General features: G+C 44.3%; 1 protein-coding gene across 1 annotated transcript; it reads right to left on the bottom strand.

Moving 5' to 3' along the window:
* Nucleotides 1–248: 248 nt before the first annotated feature.
* slc38a2 (solute carrier family 38 member 2) lies at nucleotides 249–20,095 on the bottom strand. The gene is made up of 16 exons (XM_079494020.1): nucleotides 19,743–20,095; nucleotides 17,382–17,513; nucleotides 16,554–16,641; nucleotides 16,276–16,391; nucleotides 13,643–13,716; nucleotides 13,177–13,269; nucleotides 12,114–12,186; nucleotides 9,511–9,593; nucleotides 9,062–9,120; nucleotides 7,725–7,889; nucleotides 7,174–7,253; nucleotides 6,309–6,409; nucleotides 3,179–3,309; nucleotides 2,625–2,769; nucleotides 1,917–2,014; nucleotides 249–977 (listed from the first exon to the last, which is right to left on the bottom strand). The coding sequence occupies exons 2-16, from the start codon at nucleotides 17,510–17,512 to the stop codon at nucleotides 849–851; spliced, it is 1,566 nt and encodes a 521-aa protein (XP_079350146.1). The 5' UTR covers nucleotide 17,513; nucleotides 19,743–20,095; the 3' UTR covers nucleotides 249–848.
* Nucleotides 20,096–22,009: the final 1,914 nt, after the last annotated feature.

The following is a 22,009-nucleotide window of genomic DNA, read 5'->3' as shown; positions in this document are numbered from 1 at the left end:
CTATGACCAATAAGCAGTGGCGTGCACAGATAGACACTAGGGGGTGCTAGAGCACCCCCTGCCCTTTTGGCAATGTGCCCTTTTGGAAAAATAAAGGGGAAAAAAAACTTTTTTTTTCTTACTTTTTTTTGGTTTTTCGAAAATAGCAGACCTACAAGCTCATAGCGCGCCACTCGGTGGCGCGTTATGAGCTTGTAGATCTGCTATTTTTCAATAGCTAAAGCATAACATAATGCTAACACCAAAAGGGGTTCCCGCCCAAAATGGATTAAGGCAACCGGCCGGTTCCACGCGCTGCACAAGGTGCCCTTTTTTAACTTGAGCACCTGCCCCTCTAAATGTCTGTGCACGCCACTGCCAATAAGTCGTCCTTGTCCGAGGCACCTTCAATTGTTTTTTGTTTGTTTGCTTTTAAAACGTGTACCATAAACTACAAAAAAAGTAACGTCGAGAGAACAACAAAAAAAAAAACGTAACCGAAGAACAATAACAAAACAAAGAGTTAACCGTAAAAATAAAACAAGCAAAAAAACACACCATCTTTGTGGTCTAAAAACAGCATACTGTACAAAGTTAGAATACATTCTCTCAGAATGGCATGGTCTATTGCTCAGGTGTTGAAGCTGAGCATTTTGTTTTGTTTTTACTTGTTGTTCAATATTTGTCCTTCTTTTTCCGTGACGTCCTCTCTTCCTCGTCGTGGGGTGCAGTCTTTTATAAGTCTTTAGGTTTTTGTTGTTTTTTTTAGCAACGCAGCACTGCTTTTAGCACTGCTGTCGCGGCTGCTCTGCCTCAGGCAGGCCAGGCCAGGCCAGGCCAGGCGAGCGGCGGCACCGCGTCACGTTTACTTAGTGTGGGGTCGCGGCAGGGCTGCCGGAGTTTTCCGAGGAGGAGGTGGCGTTGTGTATCCAGTCCAGGATGATGAGCGTCATGCTGCCGATCATCACGAAGAAGCCACAGATCAGGAAGATGGTGGCCTAGAGAGGGGACCAAAAATAACAACGTCATTATTCCAACCTCTCAATATTTTCCGACCTCCCATAATTTCCGAACGAACACTATCCCAAATCCTAACCCTGGACCTCTGTCTTAACCGGCCACGTAGGTCACTAACCCTAACCTCAGTCTTAACCGGCCACGTAGGTCACTAACCCTAACCTCAGTCTTAACCGGCCACGTAGGTCACTAACCCTAACCTCAGTCTTAACCGGCCACGTACGTCACTAACCCTAACCTCAGTCTTAACCGGCCACGTAGGTCACTAACCCTAACCTCAGTCTTAACCGGCCACGTAGGTCACTAACCCTAACCTCAGTCTTAACCGGCCACGTAGGTCACTAACCCTAACCTCAGTCTTAACCGACCACGTAGGTCACTAACCCTAACCTCAGTCTTAACCGGCCACGTAGGTCACTAACCCTAACCTCAGTCTTAACCGGCCACGTAGGTCACTAACCCTAACCTCAGTCTTAACCGGCCACGTAGGTCACTAACCCTAACCTCAGTCTTAACCGGCCACATAGGTCGGACTAACGGGAGGTCGGACTTATAAGAATGACCACCATCGGCATAACATGCTGTGAATAGGTCACCAAATTTGTATTGTTGTTTTTTTAATCTAAATCCTGCAAATTCAGTTTCTTAACCCATTTTGGGCGGGAACCCCTTTTGGTGTTTTATTATGTTATAATTTAGCTATTGAAAAATAGCAGATCTACAAGCTCATAGCGCGACCACCGAGTGGCGCGCTACGAGCTTGTAGGTCTGCTATTTTTGAAAAATCGTGAAAATATTTATTTCAGAAAACTGGAGGATTTAGAAGATTTTTTTTTTAAATTTTGAGGTCAGGCCTAAATGGGTTAAACATATGCAGTGCCGCGGTTCTATAAGTCCAAAGAACTTTTCATTCTTCTTACCCCAATTTTCTGCACAGACTTCATGGATTCCTTCTTCACCAGTTTGATGTAGAAGGCCGACGGCAGGATGAAGATGAGCATGGCTGCAGCCGAGGCACCTGGGTAAGGAAAGGACAGTCGTTTGAACAATTAGCATTAGCATACTACAGCGTGATGCAACATACAGTAATGCATTCTCCCTCTGCCAGGGCCGGATCTACCATATGGGCACTTTGGGCACGTGCCCAGGGGCCCTTGGGCACCAGGGGCCCCTAAAAAAAAATATATATATATATATATATATATATATATATTTTTTTTTTGCTCCACAGAAAACTTCCCTGCTAATCCGAATGAAGTGTTTTATTTTATTGTTGGTGAGAAGGAAGCTGAAAAGTGCAATTGTGTGTAAAGCAGCAACAATGCGCTAGATTGGCTGTCACTCTGGGGGGGGGGGGGGGGGGGTAGGCGACCGGAAATAGGCCAATATAACGGCATAAAACTGCCCCAAAACGGCTCCAAAACAGCAAATAATTTGCACGCGCGTGAAGGGGGGCCCTTTGAGCTTCAGTGCCCAGGGGCCCTCAGAGGTGTTAATCCGGCCCTGCCCTCTGCACTTCAATTCCTCTCCGTCACACACACACACACACACACACACACACACACACACACACACACACACACACACACACACACACACACAGATAGATATGAACGCAGACCACTCACCAATGAAGCCAAATATGTCCCTGATGGTGGGGACGAAGATGACCAAAAGGTTGGTTCCGGCCAGAAGGATGATGGTGATGGCGGTGTGACGGATCCAGCTGAACTCCTTGGACGCACACAGCAGGGCGTTGACAGAGGTACGGATCTGGACAGAGAGAGACAAGAGAAATGGGTCAGGAGAGTATAATTAACCCATTCTGGGCGGGAACCCCTTTTGGTGTTAGCATTATGTTATGCTTTAGCTATTGAAAAATAGCAGATCTACAAGCTCATAGCGCGCCACCGAGTGGCGCGCTACGAGCTTGTAGGTCTGCTATTTTTGAAAAAATCGAAGAACGACTGACATCGAAACATAGCTTTTTCAGAAAACTGTCAGGATGTAGAAGACATTTTTAGAATCTGATCTCAGGTCAAAATGGGTTAAGCCATGTATGCTTGTCACCGTGCTATGGAATATACTGAAATATAGACTGTACGGTATTATTATGATTTCATGAATAAGAAAAGTAACAGCACCCCGACGGGGACAGTGAGGGGAGGGAGGGCGTACTTACGGGGAACAGCACCACGGGGACAGTGAGTGTGACGGCGGTGAGCACGGCCAGGCGAACGATCAGCAGGATCACGCTTTCACTTTCACCTTTCACCTTGGAGTAAGTATGGAGCAGCTCTGGCTCCACTTTCACTGCACGGGAGAGGGAGAGGAGAGACAGACAGACAGACAGACGTCACAAGATGCCCTCTGCTGCAGAAGATTCAGTCTACCAGTCATAGTCAATGGAAGCCAGCGACCTCAAGATACAAAGATACATCCAACATTTGTGGCTGCTGCAAAAGAGATATGCCAGGGACGCCCCAAAAGAGAAGATTTGTACAACTCTAGCAAATGAAATGAAACTAGAAAAAGTGCCCTTCTGGGCACAGGTCTCCACCAGGAGGATAGGACTGTGTGAGATGTTTGGCAAAATGTTTAGGAGTAATATAAACATGTTTGCCTTTGATGGCAATTGGATGATTTGAGGCATTGTTCCAAAAATGTGTTTTGCAAAAATCAACCTGTTGGTGGCGCTATAACAGGCCAATGTGAAAAGGGTGGGATATATTCCTCAGCCTAGTAAGAAAATGTGTGAAAGATTTCACGTAAATTGCATGCTGCGTTCATGATTTGAGGCTTTTGTTCAAAACGGGGCAATCTTGCAAACTGTGAAAGCCAATTATAGCCAATTAGGATGGAATATGAAATATCGGACAGATCCGACTTGAGCACATGACCATAGAGATACTGTGTAACGATTTGTGAGATTTTTGGACAGAATCTGGAGGAGTAATATCAAAAAATGTGTTTTACAAAAGTCGGCCTCCTGGTGGCGCTATAAAAGGCAGATGCGGAAAATGCAGGTCAAAGGTTTGTCCTTGGCCTCTAGGGAGTGTGCATGCAACATTTCACGCAGATCGGTGCAGTTTTAGGTAAAAAATTAGAAAAGCTGCCTCATGGTGGCGCTATAACAGGCCGTTCTGGAAAATGCGGGGCAGAGGTTCATCGTTGGCATCCAGGGAGTGTGTGTGCAAAGTTTGGCATCGACCGGGTTAACGGTGCCGGAGATTAGCTGGTAACGGACGGACGGAAGGACGGACGGACGGACGGACACACACACGGACGGACGGACGGACACACACACGGACGGAGTGCAAAACATACTCTCTCCCCATGCCTTCGGCCTGGTGGAGACAATGAAATGATTACTATATTTACCCAGGGTATTTGGGCTAAGCTCAAGAACTTGTTTCCAGCCAGGCCCTGCTCATAGAACATTTCATCGTAGTGGTTCAATGCCTTGTTCAAGGGCACTTCAGCGGTGGTAATTTTAACGTGTCGGGCCGCTGATTCGAACTGGCGACCGTCCGGTATCAAGACCGCTCCGCAATCCGTTCGGCCACCGCTGCCACAGTGATTCTTTCCCCCACCCACCCCCACCAGTTTGACAGACCTACCGAGTTATAGACCTATAAAGGTTTCTTTGGCTCCTAACTATCTATCATTTAGCTGTGGACCACCTGGAACTCCCTCAAAGGAACCCTAGGTTCTATGACACATTGTTGTTGGTTTGGAATGAAACTGTCCTCGTCAGAGCTAGATTAAAACATGGATGAGTGTGTCCCATCCGGACAACGGCATCTACAGTCTGTAAAGCTTAATTATCTGGCAAATGTATTTTTTCCCCCCTGTGATTATCTCAATTATTTCCACCTGGTAACCTACATGCAGTTACTACATGACCCTGGCTAAATAAGTTATCGTTTTCCATCAGCTATCTTGAATGGTTTTCCATCAGCTATCTTGGGTCAAGTTGGGTGTACTTGTGAGTTTCTCACGAACACCGGGTTTTTTTGCCCACTATGTCGGCTGAGAACGTTTTTTTTCTTCCTCCTCGCTATCTGTCCTTGCATAACCAGTTTACATTTCTAGGAACACGTCTGCACACACGTATCAGGATGTTCCTGCCACAACAAACACCCGCAGAACGCCCCACAGCTCACAGGCACATCATGGGCACAGCTGTTTTATTATCACACCAGGCTTACATAACAGACACCCCCACACACGCACGCACGCACGCACGCACGCATGCACGCACGCACGCACGCACGCACGCACGCACGCACGCACGCACACAGTCCCCAAAACATTTGGAAGAAGCTACTGATATCCTCTGTTTACTTTGGAACCCATTGTGACTCCTGCAAACTTTGTCTGACGTGTTGCAATCGGGTCGTTCCAAGGACAGCCGAATGTGGCCGAATGTGACCCGTACGTTGGAGGGAGTCAATGAATCTACTACACTACTACGCTAGGCTTTTGACCACTTCCTTCCTAGTGGCATTCGTCCAACACTATGTGAAGCTGCTTCAATAATGTATGAACACTGATAGTGGTCCACTGGTTCAATCAATATTGTATATGTAGCACACTGGTTCTCAAAGTGGGGTCCTTAAGTTGACAGGTTTAAACAGGGTTTCAATACTTAAGGCCTATTTATTATTTCAGTTTGTTTGGGCACGCTGTGAACTTATATATCGGATATTTTCAAATAACGTTGTCAAAGTAATGTTGGCAAATCTTCTATGGGGGGTCCCTGCCACAAAATCATGATTTGAACATTGAGCAACACTGGTCTAGGATGCTTAATCATAAAAAATATTATATATTAGGCATATTATTTTATCACTCTTAAGTAAGTGCTAATGTGATGTCAATCATCTACTGCTCCCGATAGTTGAGATGGCTTCAATGCAAGATTACAACATTTCATGTACAGCATGTGCAAAATGTACAGTGACACATTCTCTTTCTTTTCCTTTTCATTTGAGCTGCATTTATTTTTTTTATTTTTTTTGAGTGGTGCAACCACTCCAAGGAACAGCAATGTGTGTTGTGTGTTGTGTTCAACTATGTGTGTGACTGTTTGTGTGTGACGTTAATGAGCACCAGTACCAATGAGTACCAAAAGTGGCGCTGTTGTGCCAGAAACAGAGAGAGAGAGATAGTGCTGCTGCTGTTGCCTGCTAATGAGAGAGAGAGAGAGAGAGAGAGAGAGTGGGGGGGGGGGGGATTTGCACCACTCAGTTCACACGGGTGTGATTTTTGCAGTGTGCGGTGCTTTTGGAAGAAGAAGAAGAACTCACGGTTGAAGGTGAGGTATCCGAACAGCGCCGCCAGCAGGTACATGATAAACATGGCCAGGAAGGAGACGTTGGCGACGCCCTGCATCTTTCTGCGGGAGCGACTGGAAGAGGTGAGAGGAGAGGAGATGGAAGGGAGAGGTGTTAGCCCATTGACACCTGGAACGCATCTGTGTCACGTTTAGCTTTGAACCACTTTAACCCGTTTTGACCTGAGATCAGATTCTATAAATGTCTTCTGCATCCTGACGGTTTTCTGAAAAAGCTATGTTTCTGTGTCAGTCGTTCTTCGACTTTTCAAAAATAGCAGACCCTACAAGCTCGTAGCGCGCCACTCGGTGGCGCGCTACGAGCTTGTAGATCTGCTATTTTTCAATAGCTAAAGCATAACATGATGCTAACACCAAAAGGGGTTCCCGCCCAAAATGGGTTAAACCATTATTTTATACTTTAGCTGTTGAAGAATAGCAGATCACAAGCTCAAATCTACGAGCTTGTAGATTTGCAAATTTAGAAAAATCGTGAAAACGTGTGCATATCTTTGAATATATATTCTTTATATAGCGAACGTTTTTAACTCATATCTTTGCTTCTGGGGGGTCCTTGGCATGAAATAGTTCGAGAACCACTGATATAGAAACAGGTTTTTCCAGACAAGACATTTGTAGAATATGGTCTCAGATGGTCTCGATAGGTTAGACTCAACACTTTCCTGTTGTCTACCTAGAAGGTTGCCTGTGACGTCCAACTATTGTTTGAAAAGAAAACACACACACACACAAAGCTAGTAATGTTTGGGTTTGGGTAAGGATGTGTGTGTGCGCGCGTTTGCGTGCATGCGTGCGCTAGACAGGAAAAAGACACTCACTCTTTCAGTTCCTCGTACATGGGCAGGATGGCAGGGTGGCAGACGAAGGCGAATGTCAGGATGGGCACTGCGTACACGGTCTGAAACGAAGCAACAACGACCACACGGTATAAAATGTCAGCCACAAAGTCGAAGATGAAGTGTAGTACAGACGACTCGTCGTGTAACGTAATCCGCGTTACAAAGAACAATGGATACGTTTTCAACGGCCTACGAAATAACACGATGTCGCTGTGTGTCACACGTTGTAACACGTCTGTCACACAGCAACGTTTCTGACACAAGCTTGCGCCTCGGGGGAGCTTTGCTGCCTGAGAGTTACCCGAGTTATTTTAAACTTGGGCTGTTGAAAATTTGCAGATCTACAAGCTCATACAGGCTTGTGGATCTGCTATTTTTCTTTTAATCGTGAAAATGTAGCGCAAATCTTTGAATATATACTGTATTCTTTTACACTTTACAGCAAACGTTTTTTGGGGGGGGGGGGTCTGTGGCCAAATACGAGCAACGTTTCTGACACGAGCTTGCACCTCGGGTGGAACTTTCATTACCTGAGAGTTGTAGACAAAGTATTTTGGCGTGCAGGCGTCGTCGCACGCCAACACCGTGGTGTTGAGTATGGCTATGGTGGCGTTCGCTAGCGTTGAGTTGACCAAATCAGCATCATCATCCACACTCACAAAAGGGCACGGGATCTGGAACTTCTTGTAAATGACCTACGCACACATAAAGGACAGGACATCGTTGAGTTCAATATTATAGCCACTGTTTTGTATGTTCTAAGCAAAGACATGTCTGCATATCTCTGCTGTCGGGAAGAAACCACCTAACTCCAAAATGTTCATTTTTTCAGGAATTGAAAAATATACATTCTTCAGGAAATTAAGAAAACCTCGGTATTGTGACTTTATATAGGTATTGCCAATTACTTGCATGAGAGGGGGAGAGGTGGTGGAGTTAGATGCTTTAGCAGACATTTTCAGGCTCCAATGGAGTTAAGAGCGTTTGTCCAAAGTGTTTTTTACTACTTTCCATTGGTTCAATATTTTCGAAACTTCAGCTCTTTGCGACGCGCCGTGAGCTTGTAGATCTGCTATTTTCCAAAGATTTTAATACATTTTGAACACTTGTGAAATGGGACATTCTGCATAATGAGTACTTTTACTTTTGGTACTTTAAGTACATTTTGATGCAAAAACCTTTGTACTTTTACTCAAGTCCATTTTGAATACCAGATCTTTACCTTTACTTTACTTTTACTAAATCATCTTCAGTGATTTCACTTAATTCTAATATCACTTTTCCTTTTCTTTTTTTGTGATAATCCTCCCAACTCTAGAGTGTGCTGACCATTTAAGGAGTTCCTCCCTGTCCACAGTTAAACCCTGGGGTGAAAAAAGCTTAGGTTTCGTTTTTGGCTAGGTGACCCAGCCTTCATCCAATCAGGATAGAGAGGTGCCTTCCTCCAATCATGATCGAGCAGAGGTGGGCCTTGGTGTGCGTGCTGTTGGCCTGTTGCGCGTCCCCCCACTGTAGAGCGTGTGCATGTGCACATCTTGTTACCGGGGCGGACCGGGGGGGTTGTCCAAATCACCCAAATCACTGAATGCTCCTTTAAGTAAAACATTTGAGTATTTTTTTCCACCATTGTTAGCCTGCCAATGCACACCATCCCCCCCCCCCCCCCCCCCGGTCTCACTCTGACGAATCCACGTCTAATCTGTGACATCACAGGAAAGGCATGGTCAGACAGACAAGCGAGCTAATAACACTGGCCACTTCCTGTTTATCATCGGTCGTCGTGGCAAACAAGGGGAAGGGAAACGCAATGTGTTGCGTGCGTTGCGTGTGCGTTGCGTGCGTGTGAGTGTGGAGGGGCTTTACTCACCACAATCACAAAGAACACCATGCAGAGGAGGGAGAACCCGCTGGTGTAACCGAGGTATCCTGAAGGACAGAGACGAGAGAGAGAGTGTTCGTTAAAACGGCAGCATGCTGTGAGAGAGAGGGCAGCGCTACACTTTCAAGAGAATTCTGCATTTTCTTTCCTTCTTTTTACTAGCCCCAAAGTGTTTTATTTTTATCGCTTAAGCTACCACACACCAACCCATTTACAGGTTTTGTACACATGCACACACACACACACACACACACACACACACACACACACGTGTTGCGTCAGCTGCCTCGCCCCCTACACAAGTATTTACACAGGCATCCGCTTTGTGTAACTCTGATGCAAGCATGTGGACACACACACACACACACACACACACACACACACACACACACACACACACACACACACACACACACACACACACACACACTGCTTACCTAGGTTCTTCAGTAGTGAGAGGGGCAGAATAATGATCACGGTCACAATCAGCACCAAATAGTCTCCATTAGTGTACCATTCACTGTAACATAGACAGATATATAACATTAGTGTACCATTCACTGTAACATAGACAGATATATAACATTAGTGCACCATTCACTGTAACATAGACAGATATATAACATTAGTGCACCATTCACTGTAACATAGACAGATATATAACATTAGTGTACCATTCACTGTAACATAGACAGATATATAACATTAGTGTACCATTCACTGTAACATAGACAGATATATAACATTAGTGTACCATTCACTGTAACATAGACAGATATATAACATTAGTGTACCATTCACTGTAACATAGACAGATATATAACATTAGTGTACCATTCACTGTAACATAGACAGATATATAACATTAGTGCACCATTCACTGTAACATAGACAGATATATAACATTAGTGCACCATTCACTGTAACATAGACAGATATATAACATTAGTGTACCATTCACTGTAACATAGACAGATATATAACATTAGTGTACCATTCACTGTAACATAGACAGATATATAACATTAGTGTACCATTCACTGTAACATAGACAGATATATAACATTAGTGTACCATTCACTGTAACATAGACAGATATATAACATTAGTGTACCATTCACTGTAACATAGACAGATATATAACATTAGTGCACCATTCACTGTAACACAGACAGATATATAACATTAGTGTACCATTCACTGTAACATAGACAGATATATAACATTAGTGCACCATTCACTGTAACATAGACAGATACATAACATTAGTGTACCGTTCACTGTAACATAGACAGAACAACAACAACAGCACGTCAACCTACCATCCCTATTCATAACAATATTTACCCATTTAGACCTGAGGCCGATTCTATAAAAATGGCCTAGGTTTTCTGAAAAATGTTTCTATGTCAGTGGTTCTGAACCTTTTTCATGTCAAGGACCCCCAGAATGATCTGTATTTGGCTGCGGACCCCCCATGTGAAAATATGTAGTTCCAGCCAGGGACCCCGCCCCCAGAAGAAAATATTTGAGTTAAAAACGTTCGCCCTGAAAGAATATATATTCACACATTTTCACGATTTTTCAAAACAAATAGCAGATCTACAAGCTCGTAGCGCTGAGCGTGAGCTTGTAGATCTGCTATTTGTCAATAGCTAAAGTATAGCATAATGCCCTAGAACACCCAAAGGGGTTCCCGTCCTTTTGCGTTTCCACTGGTAATGACAGGCAAACGTTGTGCTTGCAGCTCAAACCAGACGAAACGTGTCGGCTATTATGTCTACAAATGTCACGTTCCCACGATTCCTCCCACTTGTATATCTTTTTCTGTCTTGTATTTCATTTTAAATCAAGCTGGAAAGAACGTATCAATGGAGAAAAAAAAGAATCTGCTGCAGTGCACGCCAAAAAAAAAGAAGAGAGAGAAGGAGAGAGAAAAGCACTTAGGGGGTGGTACTGTATGACACTTAGGGGGCGGTACTGTACTGTACAGTATGTGCGCTGGCAGCAAAACCACATCAATGTTTCATGGTGGGACTGAGGTCTCTCTTAGCCCGTTTAGACCCGCGGACGCATCTGTGTCACCGTATAGCATTTAACCCATTCTGACCTGAGATCAGATTCTAAAAATGTCTTCTACATCCTGACAGTTTTCTGAAAAAGCTACGTTTCTATGTCAGTCGTTCTTCGATTTTTCAAAAATAGCAGACCTACAAGCTCGTAGCGCGCCACTCGGTGGCGCGCTACGAGCTTGTAGATCTGCTATTTTTCAGTAGCTAAAGCATAACGTAATGCTAACACATAAAAAGGGGTTCCCGCCCCAAAATGGGTTAACCACTCTAACCATTATGTTAAACTTTAGCTGCTGAAAAAGCAGCACATCTATAAGCTTGTTGTAGATCTGCTATTCTTTTTTTGAAAAATCGTGAAAATGTGCCGCAAATCTTTGAATATAATATATTCTTTCTTTCACGGCGAACGTTTTAACTCAAATATTTGCTTCTGGGGGAGGTCCCCCTGGAGCAACATATTTTCAGATAAGGGGGGGGGGAGTCCGGAGTCCCGTGGCCAAATTCAGATAATTCCGGGGGTCCCTCCTCAAGGAGTACCACTGATTAGGTTTCTCTGAAAACTGTCTTCGGGATTCAGAAGACATTTTAGTAGAATCTGGTCTTAATGGCTTAGTGAGCTCATCCTGGGCTCCGTCTCCACGCTGGTACTTCCAGATGCCTCCTTCTAAAAGGAGCCTTTGAGCGAGCCGCTCCGAGTGCCCCCCCACCCCACCCCTCCTCGCCTCCCTATCCAAACGGAGGGACTTAACAAAGACGCTGCTTCACCTTCCAACATGCGCCGCTCGGCACTCGAAAGCAACTCGCGGCCATTTTGCCGGGCGGGCACTCTTTTTTTTTTTACTTCACTTCGTGCGCTCGACATTTACCCAAAAGACACGCACACGAACAACACACACACACACACACACACACACACACACACACACACACACACACACACACACACACACGCACACGTAATCACTTACTCTTTGGCTCCTGTGAAGGATATGATGACAATAGGGAGCTCATATTTGACAATGTAGAGGTAGCTTGACATGGCTGCAAAACAAGAAACAATGGCACCACGGTTAGTTCGTATAATTCACGAGACCGCGTGGCGTCGGGCATGTCGTTATATATACAGGGCATTAAATTCTCAAGCGTTTCTGAACATTTTTCAAAACTCTTAACATACAAAAGCTCACACCATATTAGAGGGGAAAAACACGGTTTTCTGAGGTGGTGGAACACAGAATTAGTGAAAGGGCCGCTGATGTATTTGTCAATATATAAGGCCAAGTTGCTCCGAGGGACATTCTTGACACAAGCATGTGTCAACATACATACTGTACCACACATACATGTGGTACAGTATGACTCAGGCGTTTTATGGGAAGCCACGTCGTTCACCCGAAAACACAGACACGCTGTTTTCCAGCTTTGACATCACTGGCTGGGATCTCTGGCATGTTTTCCCCCCTCCCAACCCGACCCATTTTAGACAGACATAATATCCCTTCGCATAAACATACTGGGACCTTTACTGTAAATAAGCTAGGAATAAGTTAGGAATACAAAAAAATAGAGAAGCACATTGTGGAGGATGAGAAGAAATGGAAGTCGAGTGGAAAGTACATTTACTCAAGTACTGAACTCAAGTAAATCTTACATGTTACTGCACTTTTACTTGACTGGAGTATTTCCAAATTCCAGTACTTTTACTTCTACTCCACCACATCTCGGATCCAAATATTGCGGGTCCATTTGGTTTCATTTTACACTCCCAAGAGTTAAATTATTCAATTAGTGAATGTAGAAGAATTATCTCTCCTATGGTACCCGACTGTACCAGTGCCACATCAATAAACCATGGAATTGTGGACAGAATCTTATCCGACGATATAAAAAACATTTGTTAGTTTGGGTCTGAGAGGATAAATGTCATCAAATGGTCACCCGTGGCTCAAATGCCAAATAAATAATGGACCGTGGCATGCACAAACCACTGGGTTAGTTCAGAGTCAGACGCAGGTTGGACTCAGTTCTCACCTCCAATGTTCTGCATGGTGATGGAGATGGAGGCGGCCAGCTTCCCCGTCATGCCGAAGGCTTTGTAACCAAGCTCTTCATACACCAGTGACTCTGTGAGTGTCCAAAGAGACAGAATAATTAAAAAAAGAAAACGTTAAAAAGTCATTCATCCTTAATTTCACTCTGAGAGTGCACACACCCCGGAACCATAAAGGGTTCCATTTGGGTCCATGTGTACGCTCTGAGGATTTGTTTTACTAAAGTATATACTATAAACACATAAACACACGTACTAATGATTGTAATAGATTGTTAAGACACATTTGACGCACGCACGCACGCACGCACGCACGCACGCACGCACGCACGCACGCACGCACGCACGCACGCACGCACGCACGCACACACACACACACATGCACACATGCGCACACACACACACACACACACACACACACACACACACACACACACACACACTCACCTCCTTCACTGGCTGTCTTCAGCAGCAAGTGCACTGAATATAGAGAGAAGATCGCCACAGCAACCAGGAGAATCCTGTGAAGAAATAATAATAAAAAATCACCACGCGAACCCACAACAAAACTTCACATAACGAGCACAGGTTTGTGCTGATCGAGCACGAAGCGGCACACGGCGGCCCTTATTATTACAGCGGTGTCAACGTTTCGCACTCGAGGGCTAATCCTGTACCGTTACCTCCATCGATACACCGGAGACCCATTGAAGTGCAAGGCCAATTCAATAACAAATGTATTGTTCTAACCCACGGTAAACAATCACAATGACAACAGACCACGCCCAAAGGTCAGCTAGTCCTTCGGTTTCACATTTCTGTACATATACTTGTTGGCATCCTGTGCTTCACACATGTCCTGTACTTTGATGTGAAAGTTAATACACTATAAAACTGCAACGTATTATTATTATTCTTCTTATTTAACACACAGACAGCCAGTGTAAATGACCTTCACGCGGTCAGTCTTTCATCATCAGCGATCACCTGATCATCAGCACACAAAAAAAAAAAAACCCTTGTGCGTGACAGTTATGATACAAACTGCATCGGTAAACGTTAACAGGACAATGGACACCCCCCCTAGCTCCCTCCCCCACCTCTCCTCTCCATTTTCCTGGGAATGAGCAATGAATGAAAACTAATCTCCCAGAAATGTGAGCCACGGGGCAAAAATAATACAGACGCACTGCACCTCCTAGGAATTGGCAGTAAGCATGTGCCCGCGCGGCACAATGCGAGGGATCCAAACACCGTGGGGCCACTGGAACATCACGGCCACGTGAAGGTCCGAGGCTTTGTCGGGCCATGCTCAGCCCAGCCACGGTCTAAACCCGGCCTCTGTCTTATACTACATCATTTGTATCTTATCGCCTCGGGTGCAGTGCCAGTGACCGATCAAATACACCCAGGGGGCAGTATTATGCGTGTCTTAAGTACCAGGTCTTATTACTTAACTTAAGACCTGGAGGCATGGTCAATGCTGTTTGGCCACTCAGAATAGCCAAATGGCATTGATCACGCACGCCTCCAGGTCTTAAGTTAAGTAATAAGACCTGGTACTTAAGACACGCATAATACTGCCCAGGGCGACCTTAAAAGAAAAGTCAATTTGTTCTCTGTGTGAGGCAGATTGCTAGCCGCCAGCATGAGACCTTTTAAATAGTTAGGAATGTTGACATAATATCCCCCTGAACTACTGTATTTGTTTATTTCTTTGAGAACTTCCGGATGGAATAGCTTCCGAGCTATTACAGAAGCCACCTAATCTCCTGCCCTACATTTTTTTTTAAAAACGTTCCTAAATTCAATGGTCTCTCAACGTGGAACTTTTCCATGAGGCGACGGCCCCTCCCAAACTGGGTGAGAGAGACGGAGAGCCCTAATTAGAGTTGACGGCTGACACCTGGCCCGGGCCAGCCGTTGGCTCCATTCATGATCTCATGTGTGAGGCATGACTGTACCACCGTAAATTACCTCTTGGGGTAATTTCTATAACTCTGTGCTCAAATACAGCGGGGGGATTACGGCCACTAAGCGGCTTCCCCTCTCTCTCTCTCTCTCTCTCTCTCTCTCTTGGTGCTGCTTTGTGCGTGGCTCGGTGTATGCCCCCCCCCCCCCCCCTGGCCACACGTCCGTCGAACCGCACACTGCTCACATTACCTCTCCTGGTGTTTGTAAACACGACCACGTCGAGTGGAACGCGGAGAATTCAAGAGTATATTGCGTTTAGAAAGTATAAAACATCCCCTGGACACTGACTGTTGACCACCCTGTGGTCTGCTTGAGCACACACCGAGAGTGAATCAGGTAAAGGTCTTAAGAGGGAGTAAGCTGATTGTGTTAGAGTATACGGTAGTAACACCTCGCTGACCCTACTATACACATACTTCACTATGTTAGTGCACTTCACTAAGAGTGCACTGGTCCCCAAACAGTGGGTTACGGGACCCGTTTGTGGAACCTTTATTTTTCCTGCATTTTGTTTTTAATTATTATTATTATTATTTCAAAACATTTTCAAAAAGCATTACCGGAAAAGCAAACATTTTCATGAAACTAAATTAAATTATTTCTTTCCAGTCATTTCATGAAGAAATCAAAGACAAATCTTAAGAAATTACATAAATTAGAAAACTAATATTTAAGAAGTAGCAGCTTGTAGTAGATCTGCTGTTTTCAATATTTTTAGTCCTGGTCCAAAGAGCTAATTTCACTTTGGGGTCTCGACCTGAAACGTTTGGGTGTAAAAATACATGTTGTGCCCAACAGGGGGCACTCTGTAGGAAAACACCCCTGCGAACACATCATTTGGATGTGATGGTCTCACTGGAAATGTTTAAATGTGTTTATTATTTAACCCATTTTTAACACCTTTTGGTGTTAGCATTATGTTATGCTTTAGCTATTGAAAAATAGCTGACCTACAAGCTCGTAGCGCGCCACCGAGTGATTTTGAAAAATCGAAGAACGACTGACATAGAAACATAGCTTTTTCAGAAAACTGTCAGGATGTACTGTAAAAGACATTTTTAGAATCTGATCTCAGGTCAGAATAGGTTAAAGGAGTATATACTCACACAAAGAGTGCGATCCCGGTGTTGGCCATGGCGTAGGACAGACCCAGGATGCCGCTGCCCATGATGGCGTTTCCGAGGTTGAAGACTGACATCCCGAAGGACGCAGTGCCCTGGTGCTGGAGGGAGGGGAGCGCACAAATCACATTAGAACTAGCAGTGCAAGTCGAATAATGTGGTTTTATAACATTTAGCTAAAATGTTAAAAACATTACAGAGAGGATGACAGTGCACTTATAGTATTCTAAAAACGTTAAGAGAGAGAATGACCGTGCACTTACATATTCCGTCTCATACTTCTTCTTGCCAAGGTTCTGCCCCGGAAGGAAGTTCTGGTTCTCGGCGTCGATGTCGGACGGGTGGTATTGGCTATTAACATGCACACACACACACACGCACACATGCACACACACACACACACACACACACACACACACACACACACACATGTAGGCATTTAGCAGACGCTCTTACTCCAGAGCCACTTGTACAGTAAGCGAGAACAACACCAGGTAATGCTTCAAATGCATATAAATGGTCATCAATGATCAGAAGTAAACTAAGAACCCAACATGCATCTGACAGTAGAATATCCAGTACAATGAAAGTATAGGCTACACTATAGAATGCTATATGTCTACATCTACATGTGACATAATGTTGGAATTGTGTGGTTTTATATTTTTGGGGCACAGGAACCGGGCTCAGGTGTATACCTGCTCAGAGTACTATGTCCCGATAGTGTATCGGCCCTTAATTGTCATATCGGGGTCATATCGGTATCGGCGAATATGCCAGTATAAGCACCGATCCGACACAGGGGTATAAGGGGTTGACACGGGTAAATAAAATGTTGGGGCATGTGGAGTTTGCGTTGGAGTTGCCCAAACTGCAAGTGCACCATATGAGTGAGGAGTCTGCTATAAACACAACACGAGATAGCTAGATAGCTATAAACACAACACACAGATCACAGCACTGGTATCGATATTCGGTATCGGCTAACACAGAAATTGTGGTATATCGGGATCGGATCGGGAACGGAAAAAGTGTATCGGGACATCCCTATAGCTCACAGGGATCTTTTTAGGAAGCGGGCTCAGGTGTACCTGCTCAGAGGGATCTTTTTAGGGCAGTCCTGGTGGTACGTGTACTCATTGCTGTTGGAGCTGCAGCTGCTGTCTTCATCCGGATTGATGTTGAAGCTACTCATCTCTGTCTTGATAGTAGGTTGTTTCATCCTGGATAGACACGTAGAAATTAGGTTCTTTCATGCCGTCATACACGTAAGAATGAGGTTGTTTTCATGCTGTTATACACGTAAGAATGAGGTTGTTTTCATGCTGGATATATATGTGTGAAGTGAGGGGCGCTCTTGTCATGGCACATCTCATTCCGGCCAATCACAATTTGCGTCATGTCATCATCATGACGCAAAATAGACACTATGACGTCAAATTGTCCATTCATTGTTAATGGGAATTTAATGTTTGTGTCCAAACTGCACAACTGCACAGCCTACACCAAAAGCTGGACATAGGAGGGGCTATAGCGTCCCTCAAAAATGAGGGACGTGAATAATAATGAAGTCGGTTCATGTTGTTTGTCGTAACGTGTTTTAGAAGTGGGGTCCGGGGCGGGGACCCCCAGGGGTCCTTGAGGAGGGAGTTCCAGGGGGTCCCCAGCTATAGGATTCGGAACCAAATGGACCCTTATATGGGTCTGTAACTCTGAGAGTGTGCAAATTGAACCATTTGTACAGTCTCAGAGTTAAATGAACATTGATTTACTTTTTTACAATATACACATTGGGGTCCCAGAGATAGAAATGCCATTAACTGGGGGTCCGTAGCCTAATTCAGGTCATACTGCGGGGTCCTTGAAATGAAAATGGCTGAGAGTCACTGCTAGAGCCCAAATCTTCTCCATATGGGGGGTCCCTGGCATATCTTTTCAAATGGGGGTCCGCTGGCTAGTATAATAAGTGTCAATATGGGGGTAGGCAGTAGGCTACCACTGTTTTTTAGACTATATTTCACTGTTCCAGACCTGCGTCATGCACCCATATAATATCTATGATAATATGCAGACTGTTAGCCCTCTTAGAATAATCAATATTGTACAGAGCGGAGCCGCAGCCCACCTCATAAATCTGACACCACGTGACCACCGCGTTTTGGAAGGAGGGGGGTGACTCATCGGCAGTGGAAAAATACCAGAGAGCCGGCATCTGACTCTATAGCGCGCATCTCACACACACAGACAGCGTGCATGACATGACACACACACACACACACAACACAGTAACACACACACACACACACACAAAAACCGCATTGTGTGGCTCCATTGACTTTGCGCTCAAAATAGGCTAATCCGAGACGAAGTCTCGGAAATATACTGCCACACATATTTAATTTCAGTGTCTAAAGTCAAAGTGTAGCCTATATATAGGCTAATTTGTTTATTATTTATTTAAATATAATAAAATAAATATAGCATTGGCGCCCCTCTCACAGCTATAGGGCGTGAACTCCCCAAATGTCAATAAATGGAGTTTAGTTTTTTTGTTTTAGGGCCTACGCTGTCTGTCAGCAAAGGGATAGGCTATATCATAGCCTATATAAAAGACCTTAAAGATCGCTTTAATGACATTATGTCCACGTCTGGTTCCACAGATGGAAACAATGGCACGTGCTCCTCTATTATGGCCTGGGCAATGATGATGGTTCTCTCTGTCGTTTTCCGCAGAGCCGGTGCTCTCACATTCCAGTTCTCTGACTATATCATCCACACTTTAATCATATGTATTGAACTTTACAACATCGACATTTACACGCGAGACTTTATCAATTATCATACACTCATCATATCGCTTATGAAGCTATAACACTCTCCATTTCTGAGGCTCACAGATAGGCGACACTGCAGCATCACTGTCATTTAGACTAATTATTTATTAATTTAGTTGAACGAGCGTCTAATGGCCTAAGCTCTACTCTAATGTACTACAACATAGGCCTATTAAAAAAGAATAGGCTTACACTGCTGTTTCACAGCACCACCACCATGCCTATTGAAAAACATAAGTCCCAAAGATAAGACTATAATCATTTGCATATAGAGAGAACATGTCGTCTAGCCTGATTTTATTCTGCCGGGCCTATAGCTGGTATAGCTATGGTCTGAAATGACACTGTATGTGTGAGGTGTAGGTATAGGTTATGTAAGGTGATGTGTTTTAAAACCAGGCCGTGTATACGTGCATTAAAACGTGGAAATACACGCGTTTCCTCCTAATATATAGCCGGTGTCATTGTTGACACACTGTGTGTGTGTGTGTGTGTGTGTGTGTGTGTGTGTGTGTGTGTGTGTGTGTGTGTGACTGTGACTGTGTGTGTGTGTGTGTGTGTGTGTGTGTGTGTGTGTGTGTGTGGTCAGTGAGTGAGCTGATGCTGCCGGTAACTTACCTTTGATGAAATGGGGAGGGTCTGAGTGTAAATTCCTTGTGATCAAAACGCAGATGATCGATCAGACAAACTCTTTGAAGAAAAAGAATGTTCCAAAAAAAGCTTTTTTTTTTCTTCTTTTTTTTACTCTAGAGGAAAACGCATATATTTACAAATAACGACCAAGATTACATCTATGTATTTCAATGGATTAAAAAAGAAAACAGGCTTCTTCAAGTATAGGCTCTATTTATAACTCAATACAATAAGACTATATACGAACAACAGGAATGATATGTGATCTTCTTCTTCTTCTTAAAAAAAGCGTTAAAATTCCTCCAGAACAGAAACAGTGTAGATGCTGCGGTGATGTGAGTCCGTTGAATGATGAGCAGTTGTTCTGAATACAGGAAGGGTTGGACGAGACTCTTTATACCTCACCGTCACAAGCTGCCTCCTATTGCATCAGCCCTGTATCCGAGGAGGGGGCGGGGCCTTGCCTCATAGTGACGTGGGTTTGTATACAAACATAGGCTAGGCCCTGCCACACACACAGCACACACACACACACACACCCTCTCAAAGTGACCTAAGTTAGTATAATATATATGTATATATGTATAGCTTATATGTATAGTGTCATTATATATAGATATGTTCTAGTTACGTTCTTAGCTTACGCATGTTTCTTGATAAATGCTGTTTATATATGTGACGTATTCCCATGCTTTTGTTCTTGCTTAATGTAAATCGCTCTGGATTAAGAGCGTCTGCTAAAATTGTAAATTGTAAATTGTAAGTTAGCTATATGAGTCCAAAAGCCTTCCACATTTAATAGGCTTATACATATATGAATCGATTAAACGTTTCTATAACGGTTCTTAAAATGTCCCCATAACTGGATAACTGCGTGCCTGCAAGGAACCCTGATGCACTAATCTGTGTTAAATCAACATTTCACTTTTAATAGCATGAGGTCAATATTTCACATGTAAACTACAGCCTATAGGTGGCTATGTATGGGCATACACTAGGCCAGAGGTGCCCACACCATCGAAAATAAAGACCATGTGTATGTTCACGATCGTAACTTGAGAACTGTCCCACCGATTGACTTCAAACACGCACAAACGCGCACATTGTCAAGGATCCGAGCGAGTGTCGTGCCCGGCGTCGAGTTGGTCGAACCTCTAAGCCAACTAATATACCCATATATGGGCATATTATTTCATCATTTCTCCCCCCAAAAATATCAGTAAAACAACAAATTAGCTTGATGTCATCAATATGACATCATAGTACTGACATCATAGACATGGACTCCATATTTGAGCATGCCTGACACGGAACTCCATGTATGGGCATAAAAGCGACACAGACAGACAGATACAGAAATCTCCATATGGGCACAAAAGGGACACAGACAGGCAAGTATAACCAGGTGGAGCGTGGATTTCCAACTTGCATCGTTCCCGAGTAGGCCGGTGCCCAAGCGGTCTAGTAGTCTATCTTAAGGACCACAGGTCCTTGAGAGAGGTTCCAGAGGGGTTTGAGAGGGGTTCCAGTTTAAACCATTTTGAAAAATAGCAGATCTACAAGCTCATAGCGCGCCACCGAGTGGCACGCTACGAGCTTGTAGGTCTGCTATTTTTGAAAAATCGTGAAAATATTTATTTCAGAAAACTGGAGGATTTAGAAGATTATTTTTTTAATTTTGAGGTCAGGCCTAAATTGGTTAAACACCTTTGGATACCCTTGTACTTATTTGTACTTAATAATATCGTTAACTTGACATGAAAAAGCTTATCTATAGGCTCTCAGTGCCACCCCGACGACCCCGCGGCCTAATTAGCTTTATACTGTCCAGTATTTGAACCGAAGCGGTGCGGTAGCAACGAGCACACTTTGACGATGAGGCGGAGAGAAAGGGACGAGATGGGGTGTCGTTACAGATCAGCGTGTGCGACAGAGCCTTCAAAGCGGACCTCCCTGGTAGTGCGCGGAGATTACACTGTCGTGCACGGCGTCATGTGACAGACAGACGTGCACGGTTTGCCGAGCGAGTCGTCCCAAATTCCCTCATTCCTGTCAGTGTTGATTTTGACAGCAAATTTAGATTTTAGTTTTAGTCATAGTCTCTCTTTTTGTGGCTTTCACCTTTATTTTATATTTTTTATGGAGGGACAGACAGTAGGCTGACAGGAAATGGGGAGAGAGATGGGGGGGAAGACATGCAGTGAAGGCCGTCTGGATCGGGAGTCGAACCCGCGGCACACTGCCAGACTGGA

The sequence above is a fragment of the Electrona antarctica genome (assembly GCF_951216825.1).
Source record: "Electrona antarctica genome assembly, chromosome: 23".
Lineage (NCBI taxonomy): Eukaryota > Metazoa > Chordata > Actinopteri > Myctophiformes > Myctophidae > Electrona > Electrona antarctica.
The sequence above is the reverse complement of the archived record's forward strand: the minus strand, read 5'-3'. Positions and strand labels throughout refer to the sequence as shown.